The 23,931-nt window shown below is 35.1% G+C and overlaps 1 protein-coding gene across 3 annotated transcripts in view; it reads left to right on the top strand.

Annotated features, from left to right (window-relative positions):
• Nucleotides 1-23,931, top strand: part of LOC124953880 (DNA-directed RNA polymerases I, II, and III subunit RPABC3) — a 68,546-nt gene that overhangs the window by 20,286 nt on the left and 24,329 nt on the right. The window contains exons 1-3 of one of the 3 annotated variants that reach the window (XM_047505881.1): nt 309-357; nt 4,696-4,779; nt 11,780-11,960. In XM_047505881.1, coding sequence (XP_047361837.1) covers nt 324-357; nt 4,696-4,779; nt 11,780-11,960 — 299 coding nt within the window. In that variant the 5' untranslated portion in view covers nt 309-323. Of the gene's footprint in view, nt 1-308; nt 358-4,297; nt 4,395-4,695; nt 4,780-11,779; nt 11,961-23,931 lie in introns of those variants that run through there. The other 2 variants (XM_047505882.1, XM_047505883.1) reach the window with 2 other exon arrangements.

Genomic DNA, 23,931 nt, shown 5'->3' with positions numbered 1-23,931 from the left:
ATCAAAAACAAATTCGAAACTAGTTTCTACCCTGAAAACAAAAGTTAAACAAAAAAAGACGAATGAAGGAGAGTCTTGTAATATTAGTGATATGTATAAACTCAAAGGATATCAAGAACGAAAAAAGAATACTGGACAACAGGGACAATAGCAATGGTTCGATTGGAAAAAGACTGTTGTATAAGATCGACGAAAATCGCCATTCGCGACTCGAAGATATAAAGGGCACAGAGAGCAGCACAAGGTAAAGGACAGGCCGTATCGGTCACATGAGAGAGAGAAAGAGAAAGAGAGAGAGAGAGAGAGAGAGAAGGGTAGATGAGATGGAAGGAGAAAGGACCGCCCCCAAAGGCGGGGGTAAGTGCATTGCCATCCCTTTCGCGTTACCGGGCCGTACCAGTAGGCATCCCCCTCCTTGATCTGCGCGCATGAGAAAGAGAGTGCACAAAAGAGGGCACAAAAACAAAGTCATTGGAGGAGGAGAGTAAGAGAGAAAAAGAGAGAGAGAGAAAGGTGGGGGGAAGGGAGGAAGAAGGAGGGAGAGAAGGAGGGAGAGAAGGAGAGAGAGAAAGGAAGGACTCAAGGAAAGTGAGGCATTTGGGGTTGCTAGTGGAGGAGAGGAAAACAAGGTATGGGAAGAATGGGGGGTGGGTGGAAGTAGAGGAGGTTAGATCCGGTGCGTTACGTCGGAGAAGTCGAATCACCGGGCGATCGTAAAGGTCGTAGGTGTTCTCTCTCTTTCTCTTTCTCACTCTCTCGGAAACACTCATTCTTTTTCTTTATTACTTCCTCTCTTCTCAGATGCTTCTCGGCAAGTCTTTCAATCGATTAGAAGATAACCAGCTGGTTGTTGGTGTCATTGGTGACACCGACATGAGAGAGAGGGATCGTTCATTTAGGATTTTTCAATGATAAATTTTACGATGATTATTATCTTCGTGGTATATAAGAGACAACATGAATGGTTTCATTCGTAAACGTTACAAGAGTGGGGAAGAGAGAGAAAAAGATGGACAACCTTCAAGTGGAAAAGTTCTACGCTTATCGTTCGTTATCAAAGATGCAACGCGACGGAAAATTACATTAGATTTGTAAAATCTTTTTAATAGGTTTTCTTTTCTTTTTTTTCTATTCATTTTTTCTTTCTTATTTATTTATTTATTTATTGTTATTACTATTATTATTATTATTATTATTATTATTATTATTATTATTATTATTATTATTATTATTATTATTATTGTTATTATGATTATTATTATTACTATTATTTTCTCTTTTTTTTTCTTTTTTAAGAGAAAAACGGAAAAAATGAGTAAAAAGTGTGGGTGGATGGATGGAAATTTCAAGTGAAGGAGGAAGTGCCATGTCAACGGGTATTAATCATTGACGATTTCAATCAAAGAACATATTATTACGATGAACTTGAAATAAATTTGTGGAACGAGCCCACGTTTTCGATCGATTATATACGTCACAAGCAAGATCTTTGAGATGCTCGTGAGTAAATTTATATAGAAAGTATATTTACACGTGATCAAAATTCTTGAGAAAGAAATAGATAGAGAGAGGGGGAGGGGGAGTGAGGGAGGGAGAGAAAGAGAGAGAGAGTAGGAAAGAAAGAAATCTTTTGTTAGTTTATTTTCGTTTCATCTCGCTTTTAATAACTTCCTATACGTTGAGCCTATTAGTAAGAATGTTCAAATGACATGGACATACGTTAGATTAAAAGTCATCTCATAGAAAATTATATTTCATAATACAATTTATTATTATCAATTTCATGACATCGTAGATATAAGAATTAATTTTCGAACCTATCTATAATATCATATAAAATCGTTTCTTCGTAATCGATTATTTTTAAAGAGGATAGAGGTCAAAGTTTTAACTTACGTTATTAACGATCGTAATTCATATTTTATAAATATCACAACGTCCGTTAAAAATAGAATATCACGTGATCGGCAGTTTACCGAGGTTTTGTTTTACGAGTGAAAGAGAAAGAAAAAAAAAAGTTTCTCGCCTTTCTGATTAATTATTGTTCTATTAGGGAACGGATTTCCTTTTAAGAGTTTCACTTGAAATAACCTTGTTCAAACTCTAAGTGCAAACAATTATACTTTTAATGATACTTTATTATATTGAAAGTAAATCGTTAGTTGAAAATGAAGAGATGTTTCTTTCTTGTTTTTTCTTTCTTTTTTTCTTTTTTTGTTTTTATTTTTTTGGATCCATTGAAAAATATGCTTTGACGTTTACGAATCCTTATATTTATACACTTTCGAACAAAAAAATAATTTTAATCGACCAAAAAAGGAGGGAGGAGTCTTACAGTTGACGTGAACACAAATAACACCGTTAAATATGATGAAACATGACCATTGTTTATATTCTTTTTTTACATTTGTATCATTTTAATGAATTTAAATTAGATTAATCCTTTCGACTTCTTCCGTGTATTTAAGAATTTATAATTTTTTTTTCTTCTTTCTTTTTTTTCCTTTCTTTGTTTTTTCATATAATAGATGGAACGGTACTCACGTGTAAATTTCAATTTAAATTTTGAAAAGTCTAATATTGTCCGTTCATGATTTTTATACGAATGTCGTGTGTGTGTATATGTGTGTGTGTGTGTGTGTGTAAGAGATAAATTGAATGAAAAAAAATACAATTTTTTTATATTATCTTGCATATGTATATTATTATTATAATATTTTCAATGTGCTATCTTCATTCGCTCGTCTACGAGCATTTTTCTTTCTCGATTTCATGTTTTTATTTAACGATATGCAAAGAAAAACTAAACGTTTTACTAAAAATATAAATATGTTTCAGCGGAGGATAATATATTATCCGTGAGTAAAATGATGAAACGGTTGCACCGTGCAATTTGTGTCGTAATTATAATATGATAAGAAAGGGATAGCACCGAAAAAAAAAATTTATCGGTTTTCAAAATGTACAAAATCATTTGTTTTATAATACAACGGAGATAATTTTTTTTCGTGTTTAAGAAATTTTCTCGAAGGCAAATAATTTTATGAAAATGAGAAAAGAAAATTCATACCGAATTTTTTGCAACAAAAACGAAAAACTGTGTATAATTGAAACTAAAACAATACATAGAAAAAAAGAAAAAGAAGAAAAAAGAAAAAATTGAACGATGAAATATATAGCGTGTTCTATCGAAACACTCGTGTCCGTTAAGTTCGTATAATCTTCAAACGGACAAAATTCACGCCTACTTTCGTAAATCTTGTTGACATATTTTAAAATAATAATAATAATAATAATATACTTTATGATCGTATCACCGACTTTTCCATGGAAGTAATTCGCTTTAGGTATAACCATTACGATTTTAATCTCTAATTTGTATCACAATTTGTCCTTCAAAGAAGATCATAATTTCTCATCTTTTATTTTCTTCCTTTAATGATTATGAAAATTACGATATACCACAAATTATTTCTTTTTATCATCTCATTAGAATCGCTATATTAGGTTAAAAGATTAATCGTAATCATTATCACATGAAAATGTCGATGCGGGAATGGGAGAGAGGGGGGGGGGAGACAGACAACGTATGAAACTAATGAATTATGAGGGAATTATCACGAAATCCATCGATTTATGAGTATGCATGAATTTATGGACGAAATATTTGTCCGCTCATATGTAACGCTCTTGCAATCAAATAGTTATCCTTTCTCTTTCTTTCTCTCTCTTTCTCTCTCTCTCTCTCTCTCTCTCTCTCTCTCTCTCTCTCGTATACACATACATACACATTGTTGATATGAATATAGAAAAAGAAAGAAGAGTGACTCTCCTCTTACTTTCCGATAATCCATGATTGGTAAACTTTCGAGAATAAAAAAGAAGAACGTGTTTGCTTTTTTTTTTCTTCATCCCTAAAAAGAAGAAGAAGATATTGGAGAATAAACGACGACGTAGAAGCGAAGTAATATAGTTATATACATCTATCTAAAGAAGGATAAACATCGTTAAATTGCGACGAACTGATTCGCTAGAAGTCGACCCTTTACTCCCACACGATAACGTTATTCTCGGATCACCCAGTACATTATTTTTTATCGTAACTATTCTCTTTTTCTTTTTCTTCGTCGTCGTCGTCGTCGTCGTCGTTGTCGTCGTCTTCATCGTCTTCGTCGTCTTCGTCATTCTCATCGTATTGTATTTTGATACTAAGAATACGACGTGTTTACTGGCTGTGTTTACTGACTTTTCTCGCGATTTTGCTCTTTTTCCTCCCTTCTTTCCCCCTCTTGCTTCTATACTACGTCTCTCAATGTTGAGTCATCTTGAGATATACCTACGTGTCGGTGCTCGAGTTCTCTCGCGTGCGATGAACACGCGACGTAGTAATAAAAGTAAAATAATAATAACAATAATAATAATAATAATAATAATAATAATAATAATAATAATATTCTCCTTGACTCTCACAAAACGAACAATCTCCATCGCTTTTACGCATTCGTCTTGCGCACGTCGCACCCCTTTCATATTTCGTTAACAATAATAATAGTAATAGTAATAGTAATAGTAGTAATAATAATAATAATAACAATAATAACAATAATAATAATAATAATAATAATAATAATAATAATAATAATAATAATAGTAATTTAATAATTTTATATCTTGTTTTTTCCCTCTTTTTCGCAGTAAGCCGACTACATTGCGAGTCAGAATCCTTCAAGATGGATCTTATTTTGGACATCAATAGCTGGCTCTATCCTATGGAATTAGGTGAGTTGTTTTTATCTTCTTTTCATGTCGCTCAATATATATGAAATAAAACGTTTGAGAAGTATTCGTTATCGTGTTTATATAATAAAAAATCCAAATGTATAAACTAGTTCGCTATGTGATTAATTTAATTTAATTCTTATTTCGTGTAACATGTAGAATTATCTGTTATAATTGATATTGTTTAGAAATAGAACGATATAGCATAACTTGTTTATGTCGCGGAAAGAAATTTGATAGACTCGGTAGAGAGAAACAGAATGAGAGGGAGAAGCAGGTGTATACACAACAAATCGTATACACGTACAATTTTTCCGGTCATGCGCGTGTGTACATATATGTATGTATATATATATATATATATATATATATATATATATATATATATATATTTATATAAATCAACTGTCTTGTCCTGTATTAATGTAGGTCACGTTCGAGGGAAGACTTTCAAACGTCTTCGTTATATTATCCGTGACCCCAGTTTCTTCGTTAATTTCTTCATAAAGACGACCTTGGATAATATCGTGACAAAGAACGACGTTTTAACGTTCAAAAGTGTCGTATCAAAGCCGATCATTCTTTTTCAACTTCGAGAGCAAATGATGGCACTCGGTACTTGTCGTCAATGTACATATGTATATATATCGATCATTCAAAGTGAACGTTTTTTTAAATAGGAATAGTAGAAACAGAGCTAGATGCAAAGAAATAGAGAGAGAGAGAGAGAGAGAGAGAGAGAGAGAGAAAGAGAGAATGTAACAAATCGTCGCAGTGTAGCTTCGTTTGCATTTCATACGAACGAATGCGTCCGTTGTAATTTCCGGTTGGCGAGACGCCTTTTTTCTCTCTTCCTCACTTCCTATATTTTTTTCTTTTCCTTTTCTGTTAACTTACTAACGCGGAAAAGGAACGTTTCCGAATTTTTTTTCTTTCTTCTTTTCTCTTTATGATATTTAACGCGCGCGCATTCAAGAGAGAGAGAGAGAGAGAGAGAGAGAGAGAGAGAGAAAGTAAGAAAGAGAACGAAAGTATATCGACTGATTTTGTTCATCTAGAAAAGTGAATTTTATCGATTTTACTTGACATATGTTTATAAATAAAAAAGTTAAGTTCGATTAACAATCAAGAATAGAATGAGATTTACGAGTTAAGAACGTAGAAATTGCGAAGCTCTCTATTTCCTGTATTACTTTCGGTTCGGATGGCACGTGCGATTCGGCTACAAATTTCTATTTTCCCTGTCGAATGAGATTTCGCGAGAGCGTCATGTCCGCTTCAACGATGAATGCCAAATGGAACATATGCCAAGAACAGCTACCGGCTGTACTGCATCTCGAAGTGTATGTTACTCTGCTTGCTTTCATCTCGGCCTTCGACCGGAATCGTTACTTCGGCGCGCATCAACTATTCTCTTTCTTTCTTTTTCATATGTTTTGTAAAACGAATTACACTTTTCTCTTTCTTTATTTTATTTTTTTTTTTTTTTTTTTACTCCATTAAAATTCAATTGGTTAAGGATGATTCTCGAGAGATACTTTATATATAGTGGAAAGAAAAGTGATTTCATTTCTAAAAGGACCTTTACTAATAAATATTTCTTAATAGTTAGATGGCTACGTTTTAAATGGCGTGCCATTTAAAAATACAAATTATTTATTAATCTTACTATTCATGTCTCGCATAAATTCTGATCTCACCTTTGATGCATATTAAGTTTTACTAAAAAGTTCTATCGTTCTTACTTAAGAAAAAGGAAAAGAAAAAAAAAATTCTTATCTACTTGATAATAATTTTTAATGAAAATCAGGTACAGCGTATACTTTTTCGATAAACCCAATGAAATTAGAAAACGCCATGATTTATTTTTCTTTTACCGAGAAAAAAAATGAAAACTTCGGAAAAAAGTTGGCATTGATAAAACCACGCTACATGACTTCGAGCAAGCGCAACTCGGATGCGCAATGAGTGATGAAGAAAGAAAGATCGTACAAAGAAATAGAGAGTAAGAGAAAGAGAAGAAGAGTACAATTCGCATAACCCACTCGGCTTGCAAGTGCGCCCAAGGCCACGTTACGCTGCAGCCGCAGCAACAGCAGCAGTGGCAGCAGCACCAGCACCAGCACAAATTCCGTCCTTCCCGCCTATCCGAACGGTCGGCACAGGGTCGGTTTCGAGAACGCGGCTCCATGGACGCGATCCTGGATCTATCCCGTATTCGTTGGTGAGAGGTGGGAATAGTGCGCGCGAGCGCGTCACACCCACAAGTAACGAAGGACACGAAAGGGTGGGGTTGGCCAGTATCACCGTCGATCCTCCCGCATGTTTACAGATTCATATTCCCCTTCTGTGAGCACTCACACGAATGTACACCCTTCTCTATCTCTCTTTTTCTCTCTCTTATGCGTTCACGGCTTCCCCTCGCTTCATTCCCCACCACTATCGAGAGGGAGAGAGAGAGAGAGTGTGTGAGTGAGAGTGAGAGTGAGAGAGAGAGAGTATTAGCAACAGAGAGAAGCGCAGCAGCAGTAACCAGAAGATACCTTCCCTCGAGTTTCGTCTACTACAACATCGATCGATCTATATTCTCATTATCGTACAGTAAATACTAGAAAAACGATTAAACAACATATACGTATGTTTATTATCATCATTTATATTAAAATGTATGAACCAAGAATACGATCAATAAGTACAGAAGAGTTTACTAATGAAGAATAGATGAGAAAAAAAACGTATGATAACGAGAAAAAGGATTTACGATAAAGAAAATTCATTCTGAGATTTGAAGGAAAAAAAAGAAAAGAAAAGGAAAAAGAAAGAAAAGAAAAGAAAAGAAGAAAAGATAGAAAGGCGATCGAAATAACAGACGGAGAAAGAAATGCTGGAAGACGAAGATAGAGAGAAAGAAAGAGTATGGTGGGGATAGCGCGCGCGAGCACGCTTACAAGAGGGGTGGCAAGGTTATAGCGCGTGGGGCCAGGCAGCAGGCCGCTGTATTGACGCGCGGCGTCGAGGCTTGCGCGAGATGACGCAATCCCTCTCCCTCCGTTCCCTGGCGAGCATTCGCGAACGTCTCCGAGTTACCCCCACCAATCGGACTTGGCTCGCCCCGGCGAATAGTGGCTCTCCCCACTCCGACGTTAGCCGCGACGGCGACGGCGGCAGCGGCGCAAGCAGCGCTCCCGCCTCACCTGGTAGCTCCCTCAAGTTCAATGCCAAGGTCAAAGCGGCTTAGACTCGGAGCCGTGTCGGTCGCGCGCGCCGCGCTCTCCGCTACTCGCTCCGTGCTACGGAAGAAGTCGACTACGTTCGTGTGTGGATTCTTCCGCTCTTTATTGCGATACGTATTTTCTTCTTGTTTCTTTTTCTATTTCTTCTTTTCTTTTCTTTTTTATTTCCTTTTCTCTTTTTCTCATACTTTCTCTCTCTCTTTTACTCTTTTACTTTCTACCTTTATATTTATTTCTCTTTCTCCCTCTATCTCTTTCTTTCTCTTTTGCTCAATCTCTCTCTTTCTTTCTCTCTTTCTCTATCTCTCACTCTCTCCCGCGAAAACGGTGATTATCGGCGAAAAAGTACCCGCGGCGGACATCTTGTTTGATTCGTGTGACGTCAGTGGCGGAAATTTCGAGCGTGTTCCTCTTTCTCGCAACGACGACGACAACAAGGATGAGGAGAAATGACGCCGCGTGGGCGTCGACGAGGGAGGCAGAAAGGGAGGAGAGAGAGGGAGAGCAAAGGGTGAACAAGAGAGAGAAGCTGTGTACTGCCTCGCGAGGATCGAACACCAGCCTCATCCGTTAATCGTCGTTGCGAGTCTCGTCGTGAAGGAACAAGGTCGCGACAGGTGTGCGTACAGTTCTCTACTAAACTACTACTACTATTATTATTGTTACTTTACTACTATCGTATTTGGATTTGTCTGTTCCGTTATTATCCGGATGAAGGAAGAGGAAATTATCGAGGGAGAATGATATACATATGTATGTATATGTATACGTGTCTGTATATATATATATATATATATATATGTATATGTATATATATTCGTCGTGTTGCTTATTGCCCTATTCGGAGAATTCCGGGATACTGCATTATTTGATGACATGCAACGAGTGCGCTGCGTCTCTTCTTCGCGATCGATGATCACAACGATCATGCGAATTTGTCGGGGATCGTCGGCGTAGCGTAGCGATACCTCTCTCCCCTTCCGCTGCACCGAGCCGTGGCGCACTTTGACGTCAAGAAGCAAGATGGCGGTTTTTGGGTAGCCCGGAGAAGAGCGCGGCGGTCATCGTTTGTGCGTCGTCGTTGTCGTCGTCATAATTGTAGTCGTAATCGTAGTCGTAGCCATAGCCATAGCCATAGTTGTTGTCTTTTCTCTAGCGTCATCATCTTCGTCTCTTCGTAATATTCATATCAACGCCATTCAACACAATTCTCCTTTGGATTTTGTGCTACGGTATCGTCTCTCACTTCCTCTCTCTCTCTCTCTCTCTCTCTCTCTCTCTCTCTCTCTCTCTCTCTTTATCTATATATTTATCTACCTGTCTATCTATCTGTCTATCTGTATCTCTTTATCTCTCTCTCTCTCTCTCTTTCTATAATATTTTATAATATAAATTAAAAAATTTCTATTTATTCGAGATTAAATAAAACGATCATTTGATGTTTTGAATGAACATACGATTATACGACTATTAGAAAGGAAAAGCTTGTTTTTAACATGGTGGAGAGATTGTGTGTATAGGGGAAAGGAAGTTCGATCGTTCGTCTTACTTTCGAAATTACCAAGATCGTTCTCACGGAATCGTGAGACGCACGCAAGGTCGCGAATCCACCATGTCTCTCTCTCTCTCTCTCTTTCTCTCCGTCTCTCTTTGTGTCTATACTTACAAGTACAATTTCTAGTAGGATCAATTGGTTACGCAGATCTTCCAATATCGTTGTCTTCCCTCTCTCTCTCACTCTCTCTGTCTCTCTCTCTCTTTCTCTCTCTCTCTCTCTCTCTCTCTTTGTCTCCCATTCCCCTCCTAAATCCCTCTCTCTCTTTCCCCTCCTCTTCCTCCTCCTTCTCCTCCTCCATCTCCTCCTCCATCTCCTCTTCCTCCTCCTACTCGTACTCGTGTTCGGCGGTATCGATCGGCGTGATACTATAGCATTTTCATGAATATATGTTCACGGAATTAACCCTGACCTTGTACTCACAGTCTAACTTCTCTTACGTGTAGAATCTCTAACGATCGTAACAACGAACATGCGTTTCCTTTTTCTACGATAAGATAAGAAGATTCATTGAAAAAGATATTGTTTGTATCTTTCTCATTTACGAAGCAACCATGCGATTCTCTTTCTTTCTATGTCTCTGTTTGTCCCTATATCTGTCTATATTTCCTCTCCCAATAGCAAGCATACACCCTAACCTCCTTTCACAATCCGAGTCCCTTTTCCCTTTCAGATCCATTGCTAGTATCTTTCTCTTCTCTCTCTCTCTCTCTCTCTCTCTCTCTCTCTCTCTCTTTTCTCTCTCCTCTCTCTGTCTCCTACCTACCTACCTACCTACCTCCCCTTCTCGTCCTTCACCCGATTTCTCTCGTCCTTTTCGCTCGTAACTCCCCTCCAAGTCGTATCTTTCGCGTTAAGGATTCTTCGTGTACGTGTTGCCTTCTCTCGAGCGAGGAACTTTGCGTTTCGCATATTTTAACCATCCGAGCGTGCAGTTTAGATCATAATGGCTTATTGTTCCATAAGATTTATTTCTCAAAGCATTAATTTGGCTTGTACATTTAAAAACATTTTGTTCGTAAGTTTAAACGATCGATAATAATAATTAATTAATAATTAATTAACATGCAAATTTATAAAATATGCAGATTAATTTATTCTATATATACGCACACACTATTATTGCTTATTTTTCTATAATCATCATCGTCGTCATCGTCATCATTATCATCATCATCATCATCATCATCATCATCATCATCATCATCATCATCATCATCATTATCATCATCATTATCAGCATCAGAATCGTCATTGTTGTCTTTATATTTCCAATGTCGAAATATAAAATGTCGAAAAAAAGAAAATAAATAAGCTAATCACGTTTTGACAGTTCATTTTCTAAATCTTTCTCATTTGACGTAGTTACATAGAACGCGTGACTAATCACACATACGTCTCATATCGGAGTTTCGGTTTCGGTCGTTTTCGGCTGTTTTCGTCGGAGCTCGACTCGACTCGACTCGGTTCGACTTTGCTTTGCGGGAGTAATTTACTGATCGCTTATGTAATCGCCAATATCGCGAGACCGTTCGTTCGTGGTTGCCATCATCGTCATCGTCACCGTCACAGTGTCCAACAATTTTGAATTACTCGACTAACGCGCATTTGACTTTTACACGAGCTTTGTAACTCTTTACTCTATTATAGATCTGTCGAGTCAATGGAAGTAACGATCGTAAATGAATAAAAAATTTATCAAGTACGATTCTATTCAGGATACATATATTTCCATGTATGTATCCTCATTAAATATTTGATTTTTTTAACTTCCTATTCGAACCCTCCCCTATTTTCTTAATTAATCATCTGCAATGAAATAATCGATAACGATCAAAGATAGAACTGTAAAAAAGAATCGATAGAAATAATTCGAAAAAAAAAAAAAAAAAAAAAAAAAAAAAAAAAAAAAAAAAAAAAAAAAAAAAACGAAACTTGCAGGTTCTCATTTTTACTCAATCCCCGTTATGCCTTGGAGTCATTAATAGAACATTGATACAAAAATAGTCTTGACATATTCTAAAATATTTGATCGTTATTAAAATAATGGAACGCAAAAAATCGATATCTCTTTTTCCTTCGAATTCTCACTGTACCGTTTATCTTTATTTTTCTTTTTTTCTTTTTTCTTATTTCTCTCTCTCTCTCTCTCTCTCTCTCTCTCTCTCTCTTTATTTTTTCTTAGTAACGTCGTTTTCTTTCTTTATTTCAGGTGACAAATTTCGCTTAGTATTAGCAACGACTCTTCGAGAGGATGGTTATCCAGACGGAGGCGAATGGAATGCAACCGATCAAGAAGGTGGTTCGAGAGCAGACAGTTTTGAGTACGTGATGTCGGGAAAGGTTTATCGGATCGAGGGTGACGAGGCAAGCAACGAGCCTAGCAGTAGATTGTAAGTCTTTTAAAGATTCATTGGTTCATTAATTAATTTGTTTTACGTTAATAGAGATTAAATAATATCTTAAAATGGATCTCGTATGATTTTAATTTATTTGTTTCTTTTTTTTTTTCTTTCTTTTTTTTTTCCTTTTTTTTTTCTCTTTATTTTTACGATTCGTAATCGAATAATATCTTTAATTGAATTTATAAAGAACAGATCGAGAATAGATCTACTTTAATAAAATTCGTATTAATTAATTTACTTTTTTCCTTTCGATACGCGTTAAGTTAATTCGTATAATTGAGAAGAAAGTGGTCAATTAATCGATCGGGCAAATTGTATGATATATTCTCGTCTGTATAAACATTAATTTTACTTTAAATGCGATCTAAATATTTCATTGATATTATTCCTCATCCCTACGTAAAACTGGTATAGGTATGATATATATATACATGTAAAGAGGATATATATACATATTATTATACGTGGTGGCGGCGACGAAGCGCGTAAACGCGCGCTTCCGCTCTGTGATCTCTGATTGGCCCGCTTCCAGTGCTCTCTCCAATCTCGTACCATCTCGACCATCACTAAATAAAAGCGTATTACTTTATACGAAAGGAATGAAAGAGTATAGAACGCCAATCTTTTTTCTTTATATGCAAACAACGTAAAAAAAAATATATATATATATACGAAAGAAAAAAAAAAAAAAGATTACAAAAAATAATAGAAAAGGAAAGAGGAAGACAAAAAAGGAAAACAAAAATGGGGGAAAAAAGATCGATTGTTTATAAACAATAATAAAAAAAATGTGAACGCACTTTTGTCAATCAACGATAATATTTATATATTCTTTTTAATACAAACATTAATCGATATAAATTGGATATATAATTTTTTAAAGGTACTTGTATATCTCGTCTTTATGAACGAAAGAGAATGGTGGGCTGATCAACAACAGCTAATACTACTTAGAATCTATATTTAGAGTTTTACTCGATTTAAATGAAAAATGATAGACGCGTACAAAGTAAAAATATTTTTAATAGAGTTATCTTTAAATGAGTCACGTTAACATAAAAAAAAACAAATAGAATAGATACGATAAATTCTTATATACGATAATAGATAAAAAAGAAAGTTATAATTTTATTTTCAATCTTATAGACTGAATTTTTTTCGAAATCTTTATATAGTTTCGATATCTTACGAATCTCGATAGTATATGAATTACGTATCATCATTGTTTATCACGAGGACGTTAATTTCGTTTGTGGACCTTGACATTACTTAAATGGTACGAGCCATAAAAGCCGAACGAACGAGTAGACGTTTCTTTGTTCCGTATTACGTAAAAAAATTAATGGTAGCTTCATCGAGTTTTTATATGTGTTTCAAAATCGAGTCTTTTAAAATATATACATATATATATATATATATATATATATATATATATATATTTCATTTTATCTAATATATGTATATATATATACATACATACACATATATATGTACATATACATATACATAAAGGGTGTCCGAGAATAAGAGGAGCATATTTTAGCAACTGATTATAGCTCATCTAAGCAATAAAAAAAATAGTTATCAAAAGATTCAACGAGAAAACAAAGTCAAATGGTGCGTATCTTTATATGAACTTGTTTTTTTCTTATTGTACAGATTTGCTGAAGTCACACCTAAAATATTTTTCATTTATTCTGAGACATTCCGTGTATAAATATAAATATGCACGCGTGCATATGTGTTTGTGCGTACGTGTGCGTTTGTGTATATATATATATATATATTTTCATTTCGTGTAAAATAAAAAAAAAAAAGACAAACATTACGGTTACAAAAGTTTAAAAGAGATAAAGTTAATTCAAGAGCGACTTATCGTGACCTTGAAATACGATTGAGATGTCCCAGATGGTGAATGTCGTATCGTCATAAGAGAATGATGCAGGTTATCGAAGTGGAATTCGAGCGTTCGACTATGTCTGTGTGTATCCATGATATTATTGTCAAAGATAGAATGCAGCGTGGTGCATGTAGACACTCGATAAGATAAGACCGAGCAAAGCGCATACAGCTAGGTTACAGTAGACATTTTTTAATCAAACGAAAAATATCTTTATACTCTCTCGTAGATATCGCAAGAATTTTTAATCGTTCCGAAAGAAAATAAAATAAAAAAACATAAAGAAGATTTTTCTAATATTTGACAGGGGAAGTATCTCGAAGGAATATATTTGACAGGAAATTTATAAACATCTTAAAAACTTTGAACGAGAAATAATCTTCAAAAATCGAATTACAATTTTTTCATACAATTTTAATTAACATAGATATTTGAATTTGCATTAGGAATTAAAAAAAAAAAAAAATTGCATTGATCGTTTTCGATTCGTCTCGACAATCATCGTATCTTCTTCCTCTTTCATTAGTTTCATTGCGCAAATTCAATATCTAGTCCTAAAAAAAAAAAAAAGAAAAAAAGAAAAAAAGGAAGGAAGGAAAAAAGAAAGAAATCTATCATAATTAATCCCATTAATTCAAGAAGAAGGAAGAGAAATTGAGGAAGAAATTGTATTTTCAATCTATAACAGTTTTTTTTTCCCCCTCAATTTATTAAAAATCGTCGACAGTTATATTACAATTATCGGTAAAATTCCAAGGGAGATAAATTGTAATATTTGATTTAACCAAAATTTATTCATTAGTTGGGATAATAATGGATGATAAATTTTAACCCGCACATACTCGGCCGGTAACAGATCAGACAATTGGAGTATCGAATTTTCGCACGCTCAGCAGTGCTACGAGGAGAGAAGAAGTACTTCGTTATCGCTTTATCTCTATCATCCTTCGCTACGACATCAAAAAAAAAAAAAAAAAAAAAAAAAGGAAAAAAAAGGAAAAGAAAAGATAAAATATCCAACAAGGAGAGAGACAAAAAAGAAAGAGATGAGGAGTAGGAAGAGGAGAAGGAGAAGGAGAAGGAGAAGGAGGAGGAGGAGAAGTAAAAGTAGAGTCGGCGAAACGAGGAAAAAAACAAAAAGATATCAAAAACAAAACTAAAAAAGAAAGAAACAAAAAACAGAACAAAAAAGAATAGAGAGAAAAAAGAGAGAGCAAGAGAGAGAGAGAGAGAGAGAGAGAGAGAGAGAAAAGATATGAGAAGAAGGAGAAGAATCATGGTGGTGGTAATGATGATGATGTTGATGATGATGATGTGGATGATGATGAGGATGAATCGAAGCGACGAAGCACGGTCGGTAAAATAGTATGGATGGCAAAAGAAAGGAGGTGGCGAAAGCTGCTCTCGGAGAACAGGGAGCCACTCTGCGTTCACTCGGTAGATAATGAAGCGAGTGAACACAGCTGGTGGTATCTCAGTTTTCTGGGGGCGTTGGCAACTCTCATTGGTTTACCAGCTGACCACTACAACCCGGTTGTCTCTCTTTCAATCTCTCGGATGCAGAACTTCTCTGGTCTCTCTCGAAGAGCTCGCGAAGCTTGGCCTTTGTGGTCATCATTGCTACTCCTCTTTCTCTTCCTCTCTCTCTTTCTCTCTCTATATATATATATATCTCTTATATATATATCTTTCTTTCTTTCTTTCTCTCTCTCTCTCTCTCTCTTTATTTCTATGTGATCTCAAAAGAGAATTCTCTACGAGTACGAAGAAGGAGGACGGAAGAGAGAAAACCGGTCGACGTGTTGTAATCAGGATGAAAAAAAGAGGATCGTTAAAAAAAAAAGTGGACATGTACACGCGAAGAAACTTCCTTTCGTTCGTAGGACACTCAATCGACCATGACAATGACTACGTCGATATTCGTTCTCGATCTCGATCTTTCTCTTTCTTTCTCTCTCTCTCTCTCTCTCTCTCTCTCTCTCTCTCTCTCTCTCTCTCTCTCTCTCTCTCTCTCTATCTCTCTTTCTCCATCAAGGATCCATCATGAAAATTTTGATCGCATAAGAACACTTACGAATTTAGAAGGGATCATCTTGGACCACCGTTAGTTTATTTTCGACCGACCCACGCTTAAAGATCTTATCTTACATATTTTCGTTAAATCTTGGCAGTTCCATTTTATCTTACGATGCATCATGATCATGATTATCATCATCATCATCATCATCATTATCCTCTTCTTCTCGTTCTCCCATATCAGCAATTTTCTATTTTCATTCACTAGGTAAGAGGAGGACGAGTACAACGAAGTGACCTCTTAATCATTTACAGTTCTCCACTCTCAACTCTCTCTCTCTCTCTCTCTCTCCCTCTCTTTCTTTCTCTCTTTCTCCCTCTCTGTCTATCTGTCTGTTTGTCTATCTCTATCTCTATCTGTATCTCTCTTTTTCTTTGTTCGTCGCTCGTTAAATTTCATCATTCCACTGATTGACTACTTGTGATTCATTTTACAAAGTACGTTTCACATAAAGTGATCATATTTGATTCTTCTTACTTCTCCGGAGAACAAAGATTAGGAATCGTCATCATCATCATCGTCGTCGTCGTCGTCGTCGTCGTCGTCGTCGTCGTCGTAATTATCATTGTAATCGTCATCGTCGTAATCGTCATCGTAATCGTCATCGTCGTCGTCGTCTTCGTCTTCATCTTCATCTTCATCGTTATTGTCGTCCTCTTCGTCCTTGTCGTCGTTTTATTATAATCTTGCTTTGAAAGGTTTTACAGTAAATATCTTCGAGGGTAGAAGAAAGTAAGATCCTTTAATCGATATATTTAATTAAGAAAGACGTACGTATCATTCGTCATCTTGTCATGAGTTAAAAGGAAGACGAAAATGGGATAATATATAGCTTCGTTATCACCTTTGATTTGGTTTTATCATCTTTGAATATTTCGAGACCAATTTGGTGTATAATCGATTATAAATGAAGAAGATGTAGTTTCATGAAAGTAAAGTTTTCATAAGTTCCATAAGTGTTAAAGAGAATGGAATTTATAAGTTTTATCGTCTTTCTATTTTTTAATATATATATTTTTCTTTTTTGATTAGTGTACATATGTGTATGTATGCGCGTACGCGCGTGTATCTCTCTATGTATATTCTAATGTCGCTTCAATTTGTACGTAGGCGTATACATGTACGCGTACAACTATATATTATATATATATATATATGTATATATACATATGCACATTGGTATACGTATATATACATTGATATATGTATGTACGCGAGGCCAAACGGGGGCGTGACATCTGGGAAATGAATTATTGATCGGGGTCGTCCGAGACCCCGGAATGGATATAGCTAATCCGTTGGCAACCCCGGCAACGCGCAGGCACACGCATGATGTTGCCAACAACGCGTAATGCAACCTCGATAGGCCTTCTATGTGTGTACTGTACCATCCTATGTGTTGCTGTCGTGTGCGTGTTATATGTCTCTACGTCCTTTACCTGTGTCCCGGTCTCTCGATTCTCCGTTAATTATTCCAACCAACGCGAATCGATTTCGTGAAAGCTTTGTCCAATATATATATATATATATACGTGCGTGCACTCGCACGCGCGCATATGTGTGTGTGTGTGTGTGTATTTGCGCGTTGTATATGATGATGTGTGTGTTCTTGTCGTGTCGCTCGTGAAAGTCATATCTTTCTCTCTGATCGACAATAGACGTCTATCTCTCCCTAACATTTTTATTCGAAATCAATTTTTCAATTAACTTTTAACTTCATGTTTTTACTTCGAGAGAAATAATGATAAGAAAAAGCTTATGTAAAATAATACAAAGAAATCTTTGTATTTAAAAAAGAAAAAAGAAAAAAAAAAGAATTGAAAATTTTCTATACGTTTCTCTTTCGAATTTAAGCATTTTAAGAGTTTATCGAAAGGTCACGGTGTCTGTATGTTACGTTTTATTGTAACAAAAGAAGAAAGAAAGAAGAAAAAAAAAATCAATTAACTCAAATTATATTTTGTTCTTTTTTTGTTTTTTTTTTTATTTTTTTTTTTTTTTTTATTTTTTGTTTCACTCTTAGAAGATAAAATTTAAAGATAATATGAAAGAGACTTTGTACGTTCGTTCGTTCGTTCGTTCGTTCCTCGAATTTCGCGGTTAAGAACGGTAATACAATCCTATTGTAAACCGCAAGAAATTTTTTTACTTAGCTCTCGTCGTACCAGCCAGCTAGCCAGCCAGCCAGCAAACAAGTCAGCTGATCACGGACGGTGCCTATTATCACGCGCGTGCGTGCACGCGTGCGCATGAGTAAGCAACATTATGATTGGTCGAGGGACGCGCGCGCATACGGCCCTCTAGTCGCGGACGCAAGGTCGTCCGGGCTGTCAAAAACAGCTGAGCCGCGCGCACGGGCGGCCAATCAGCTGATGCTCGAGCTTTTAGCTGGGCTTCGACCAGCTTCTAACCAAATACTTGTTTCATTATTTCGTCGTTTATTATTCTTTAATATTTACTTTATTTCATTTCTTTTTTTTCTTCTTTTTTTTTGCTCAACTTCCCTCTCTCTTTTTTTTTCGTTTATTACAACGTCATAAACGGAATACGGTTATTAATATATACGTATATTCTTTTTTTTTTTTTTTTTTTTTTTTTTTTTTTTCTTTTTTTACATTGGCTTTTAAATGCTCAAATGGAAAGAAGATTAATTAAAGCGGAAAAGTTCGACAAGTATTTTATTTTCTTTTTTCTTTTTTTTCGGATTTAAAACTCATAAAACGAGATTTAGTCTTTTCAACACTTTTCTTGCGTAAACGATAATGTTATATTTTATCCATTTAATAGAAGACTAAAAAGAGATAATGAGTAAGGATTTGTGTTCTTTGTCCTTATTATTGTATTAGCTACTTTAATTGCGATTTTAAGATCCTTATTTCCCTCGCCCCTCTATTTCTCTTAAATATTATAAATTGATGATAAAAGTGATTGAATTAAAACGCAACATCCGTGTGGTTCTTGTTTTTCTTTATATTATGAAAGTTTATAATAGATCACTAATAAAAGATCGGTAATATAAAAAAGGAAAAATAAGAAGACGACGATGAAGAAAAAGAAAAAAAAAAAGAAGGAGAAGGAAAAATGAAATGATACTCATTTATCACGTCGACATAACTTAACCGTGTTATGCTCAGGTTCTCTATCTTCGCCGGTAGCATATTAATTTCAAGGCAATGAGTTAGCACACATATCGTGCTTTTATACAGAAGGTAATAAATAGTAATATGAAGTTCCTCGATAAATGATCGGCGACCGGATAGGGAGAACTCGTAGGTTACGTGTTTCATATCCTATATGATTTTCAACAAAGATCTCTATGAGACTATAAAAAGAAAGAAAGAAAGAAAGAGAGAACAAACATACAGATATATCAGATGATATACACACATAGTACATGTTCGCAAGTATCAAAGACCCTACATTTCCTGACGGATGCACCAAATTGCAGAACATAATCGAATTTCGATGCTATTCGATCCTTGTTCCCTCCAATACCAACATATCAATACATATATACATAGATACTACCACTCGATTTGTCCGACTTGTGCATCACAATTGAGTACAATGCTTGACTGTTGGTACGTCATCGACTATCGGAATTACCAAAGCTATCCTCCTTACGATCGATACTATCGCCGATATTCGATATGTCACGTGTTATTATCAGAAGAAAAATATCTACTTATGTACGTCTATTTATGAATATATATATATATATGTACATAAGTGTATATATTTCCTTTTTGTCTGTTATAATGTTCATTCTCTGTCTATGTAGTAGTAAAAATATGTATTATTATGTACGATTCTTTAATATTGAACTTCTCTGTCGAACTTCTTTCTCTGTCTAATATATATATGTAATAGAAAGAAAGAAAGAAAAAAGTACAAATTGTTTTATCCCAAGAATAAAATATGATTTCTATGTGGATGATTAAAATATATAAAATTACTATGAACAATACCAGAACATGGTATATCTTTATTTTCTCTATATAATCCCGATTCGATTGGAATCTCATGTAAATTGCAATGAGGATAACACGTTTCTGCCATTGCTATATTGGTGCAGTATACCGCAGAACACGAGGAACACCAATCGTTTTCAATAAAAAAGACAGAGATAAAGATAAAGGAGATAGAGATAGAGAGATAGAGAAACAGAGAGACAGAGAGGCAGAGAGGAACACACATAGTCGGAATACGATGTAAGTACTTGGTCGATGAGTCACGTCCGAGTTCGTAGAAACAACAACTGCAAGGATCTTCTGGCACCAGAAAAGCCGATCGAATGAAACGTCTTAAGTTGCAAAAATATCAAAGTTAAATTACCGAAATTTGAAAGACCACGTCTGAGAACGTTTTACTAGACAACGTGTAATATCGATATATTTTCGTAAATGAAAATATTAGATAAATAAAGAGATAGATAGATAGATAGAGAGATAGAGAGAGAGAGAGGGAGAGAGAGACAAATATATAAGTTTAGTAAAAAGTGAGAGAGAGAGAGAGAGAGAGAGAGAGAGAGGGAGAAGACGTTTATGTAAGGTCGTACAGCTGCAGTACTAGTTACAGCATGCGTTTTTGGCAAGCCAAGCGGAAAAACATTTTCTCTCCGTTGGCCTAACTACTGCAAGAATATTATTGGAACATCTTCTATTTTCTTGAACGTTTAAGAACATATGAAGGATAGCGGAATTTTTTTCATTCTTTTACTCTCTTTTATATTTTATAATATAATATTATATTATATTGTATTATATTATATTATATTATACGTCATATTGTTTGTTATTCCATAAACATGAAATTTTTAATGATTAAAAATTGGAGAATGTAGAGTTTTTTTTTTCTTTTTTTTCTTTTTTTTTTTTTTTCGAAAAATGCTACATACTATTAATATTATACTGAAATGTTATATATTTTCTCTTTTATATATTCAGTATATTGTATGTTCAGTAACGTATATATGTATAACAATTATACGTATAAATAACATTACATTGTAACTTTATATATATATATATATATATATATATATATATATATATATATATACACATACCAAGAGGCAGCTATGAGTGCCACAAGAAAGGAAATAGTAGCATACACTGTCACGTAATTCGAGTATTACGCAACCAAACCGCGACCATTTAACTAACAGCTGATCCTCTTTAACCACTTCTCCGATTCCTCCTTTGACTTATTAGACACGTTCCTACTATCTCGTTTTTAATAACTCTCTCTCTCTCTCTCTTTCTCTTTGTATCTCTTTCTCTCCCCTTAGTTAATAACAAGTAAGCGTTTTTAATGTGAAAACTGATTCTTTTTCTTTTCTCTCTCTCTCTCTCTCTCTCTCTCTCTCTCTTTTTTCTTTCATTTTTTTTCTTTTTTCTTTCTCTCCTCTAAGAGAATTTTTATGTAACAATCGCAATTCATATTCATTATCATTGAGCTAGAACATTGTATCTTTTGACGAATTGATAACAGTTATTAACATTTTCGTATCCCGTCTCTGACAATAGACTTTAGTAATACACGAACAGTTCGGACAATACATGAGAATAGTGATACGCATTAAAACTCCTACGCTGTTTTCTTTCTTTTTTTTTTTTTCTTTTTTGTATTTTTTTTCTTTTTTTTTTTTTTTTTCTCAAATCTTTTTTCCTTCTACTCTGAAAACATATTCTCGTATTTTACGTCTCTTAGAATGGTTAGATCTTTCTCGGTACGACCTGTGATCTTAAGTGCGCGTTTTTAAAACTCACGACTCTGAATCACCTATTGTGCTCGTCTCGTCGTCCGTCATCGTTGTCGTTTTATATAGGCATCGTTTAATTCTCCAGATACACGACGTGATCGCCGAGAACATTAGATACACACCTACGAACCAAAAACATTAATATTTAGCGTATACGTAAATCTATTTCTGTTGGTAGTTGTAGGATTTTTGCATTCGAACTGTCGAAAAAATCTGTCGGCCTTTTTTTTCTTTTTTCTTTTTTTTTCTTTTTTTTTCCAAAAGAAATTTTTATTTATTTGAGAAAGTATTTTTTCCTCTTCCATTTTTAGGAGAAAAAAAGAGTTCCATTTAAATCCTCTGCAACCTAATTTTTTCCATGAATGAAAAAAAAAGGAAAAAAAAAAAAAAAGGAAAAAGCATTTTATATATTATAAAGTGAAACTTTTATACTTGGCAAAGAATTAATTTTTGATTAAAAACGAAGAATTCATTTTACGACTAAAAAACGAGAATATTCAAATAGAATTTAATATATATAGATATTTATACGAGCGAATACGTAACATCAAAGTTATATAACAAAGTTATAAAGGATTAAACATAATATTTAAAATATATTAAATTGTCACATTTGAAAGATCTATAAAATTATATCTAACAGATTGACAAATCTTTTCTCGTAATATTTTCTTAACGAAGCTGTGATAAAAATACGTTATATAATTTATATATCTCGTTGGAATACAAATCTATTTTAATTAAAAGAAGAAGAAGAAGAAGAAGAAGAAGAAGAAGAAAAGGAGAAATAGAAGCAGAAGAAAAGAAAAAAAAAGAAAAAAGAAAAGAGGAGAAATAAAGAAAAAAGAAGGAAAAAAGAAAAAAAGAAATTTACGAACGATCGGTAATCGTGTTTTGAATTTAATAATTGCAGACTCTCTCGGAGTAGTGTGTTCCAGATCTCCCTTGCCAGGCTTTCTCTCTCTCTCTCTTTTTCTCTCTGGTTCCCAGGGGTGACCTAGTTCCATTTATCCCCTCGCAATCGCGCAACTTGCCTGGTGAACCTCCACCACCGGTTCGTGTGTCCATGGACCTATGTGAAATTACCAGGCTTACCAGATGGAGCCTGACCGATTTCTCTCTCTCTCTCTCTCTCTCTCTCTCTCTCTCTCTCATTCCTCTTCCTTCTATCCTTCGTCTATCTCTCTTTCTCCCCGCATTCCTCCCTGGCTCCCTCCTCTCTCTCTCTCTCTCTCTCTCTCTCTCTCTCTCTCTCTCTCTCTCTCTCTCTCTCCCCTTCTCTCCTTTCCTCTCCCCGATACTCGTTCACGTACCCTTGTCAAGAACACTCCTGGGGAAAGGTCAGACAGTCAGAGGCCAACCTACGTAAAATTAGGTCAAACCCTGTCGAGCAAACCAGCGCTTTATCCCCACTCCTAGCTCATTCGTTTGTTCTGTTCGCTCTCGATCTACGAGGAAGAGTCCAACACGTTTCTCTATCTCTCTCTCTTTTTCTCTCTCTCTTTCTCTCTCTTTCTCTTTCTCTCTCTCTCTCTCTCTCTCTCTCTCTCTCTCTCTCTCTCTCTCTCTCTCTCTCTCTCTTTCACCTGCTGTCGTCGGCGCTGCTGTTGCTATTGCTGTTGGCCAGTGCTTGCTGTATGTCTGGAGTTCGACCATGCTGATTGACAGGAAGTGAACTCGCCGAGGACGGATGAGATCATCTGAAAAAAAGAGGCGAGGCAGGTTTCGCCTTTCCTTCCGTAAAGAGAATCATCATCGATCCTTGTTTTTAATCGTCGTCGTCGTCGTCGTTATTGTCGTCGTTATTGTCGTTGTTATCGTCGTTGTATTTCTCTACTACGTCTCGTTTCTTCTCATTTCTTCCGGTAATGCGTTATTGTTTGCTCGATGTCTTCGTAGTTTATATTGTCTCGATTTTTTAGTATCGCTAAGATGATACTAATGGATAACCCATCCCTTCAAATGTAATTAAGATTTTTATATCTTGATAATGGAAAGGATTGGTTTATTAATTTTCGTATGTGTACATACCTATTAAAATGAAACTGATGAAATCATCTAAAGAGTTTATATTAAGAAGCTTTTGATTTATTGTAATGTAATTGATATTCTTTACGTTTAAATTACTAATGATAAAATATTGTCTTTTGTAACTTCATCTCTCGTCTGTTACGTGACGTTTATCTAAATTGCGTAGGAATGTATGACTCAATAGAGG

This window comes from Vespa velutina, chromosome 13 (assembly GCF_912470025.1).
Source record: "Vespa velutina chromosome 13, iVesVel2.1, whole genome shotgun sequence".
Classification (NCBI taxonomy): domain Eukaryota; kingdom Metazoa; phylum Arthropoda; class Insecta; order Hymenoptera; family Vespidae; genus Vespa; species Vespa velutina.
The sequence above is the reverse complement of the archived record's forward strand: the minus strand, read 5'-3'. Positions and strand labels throughout refer to the sequence as shown.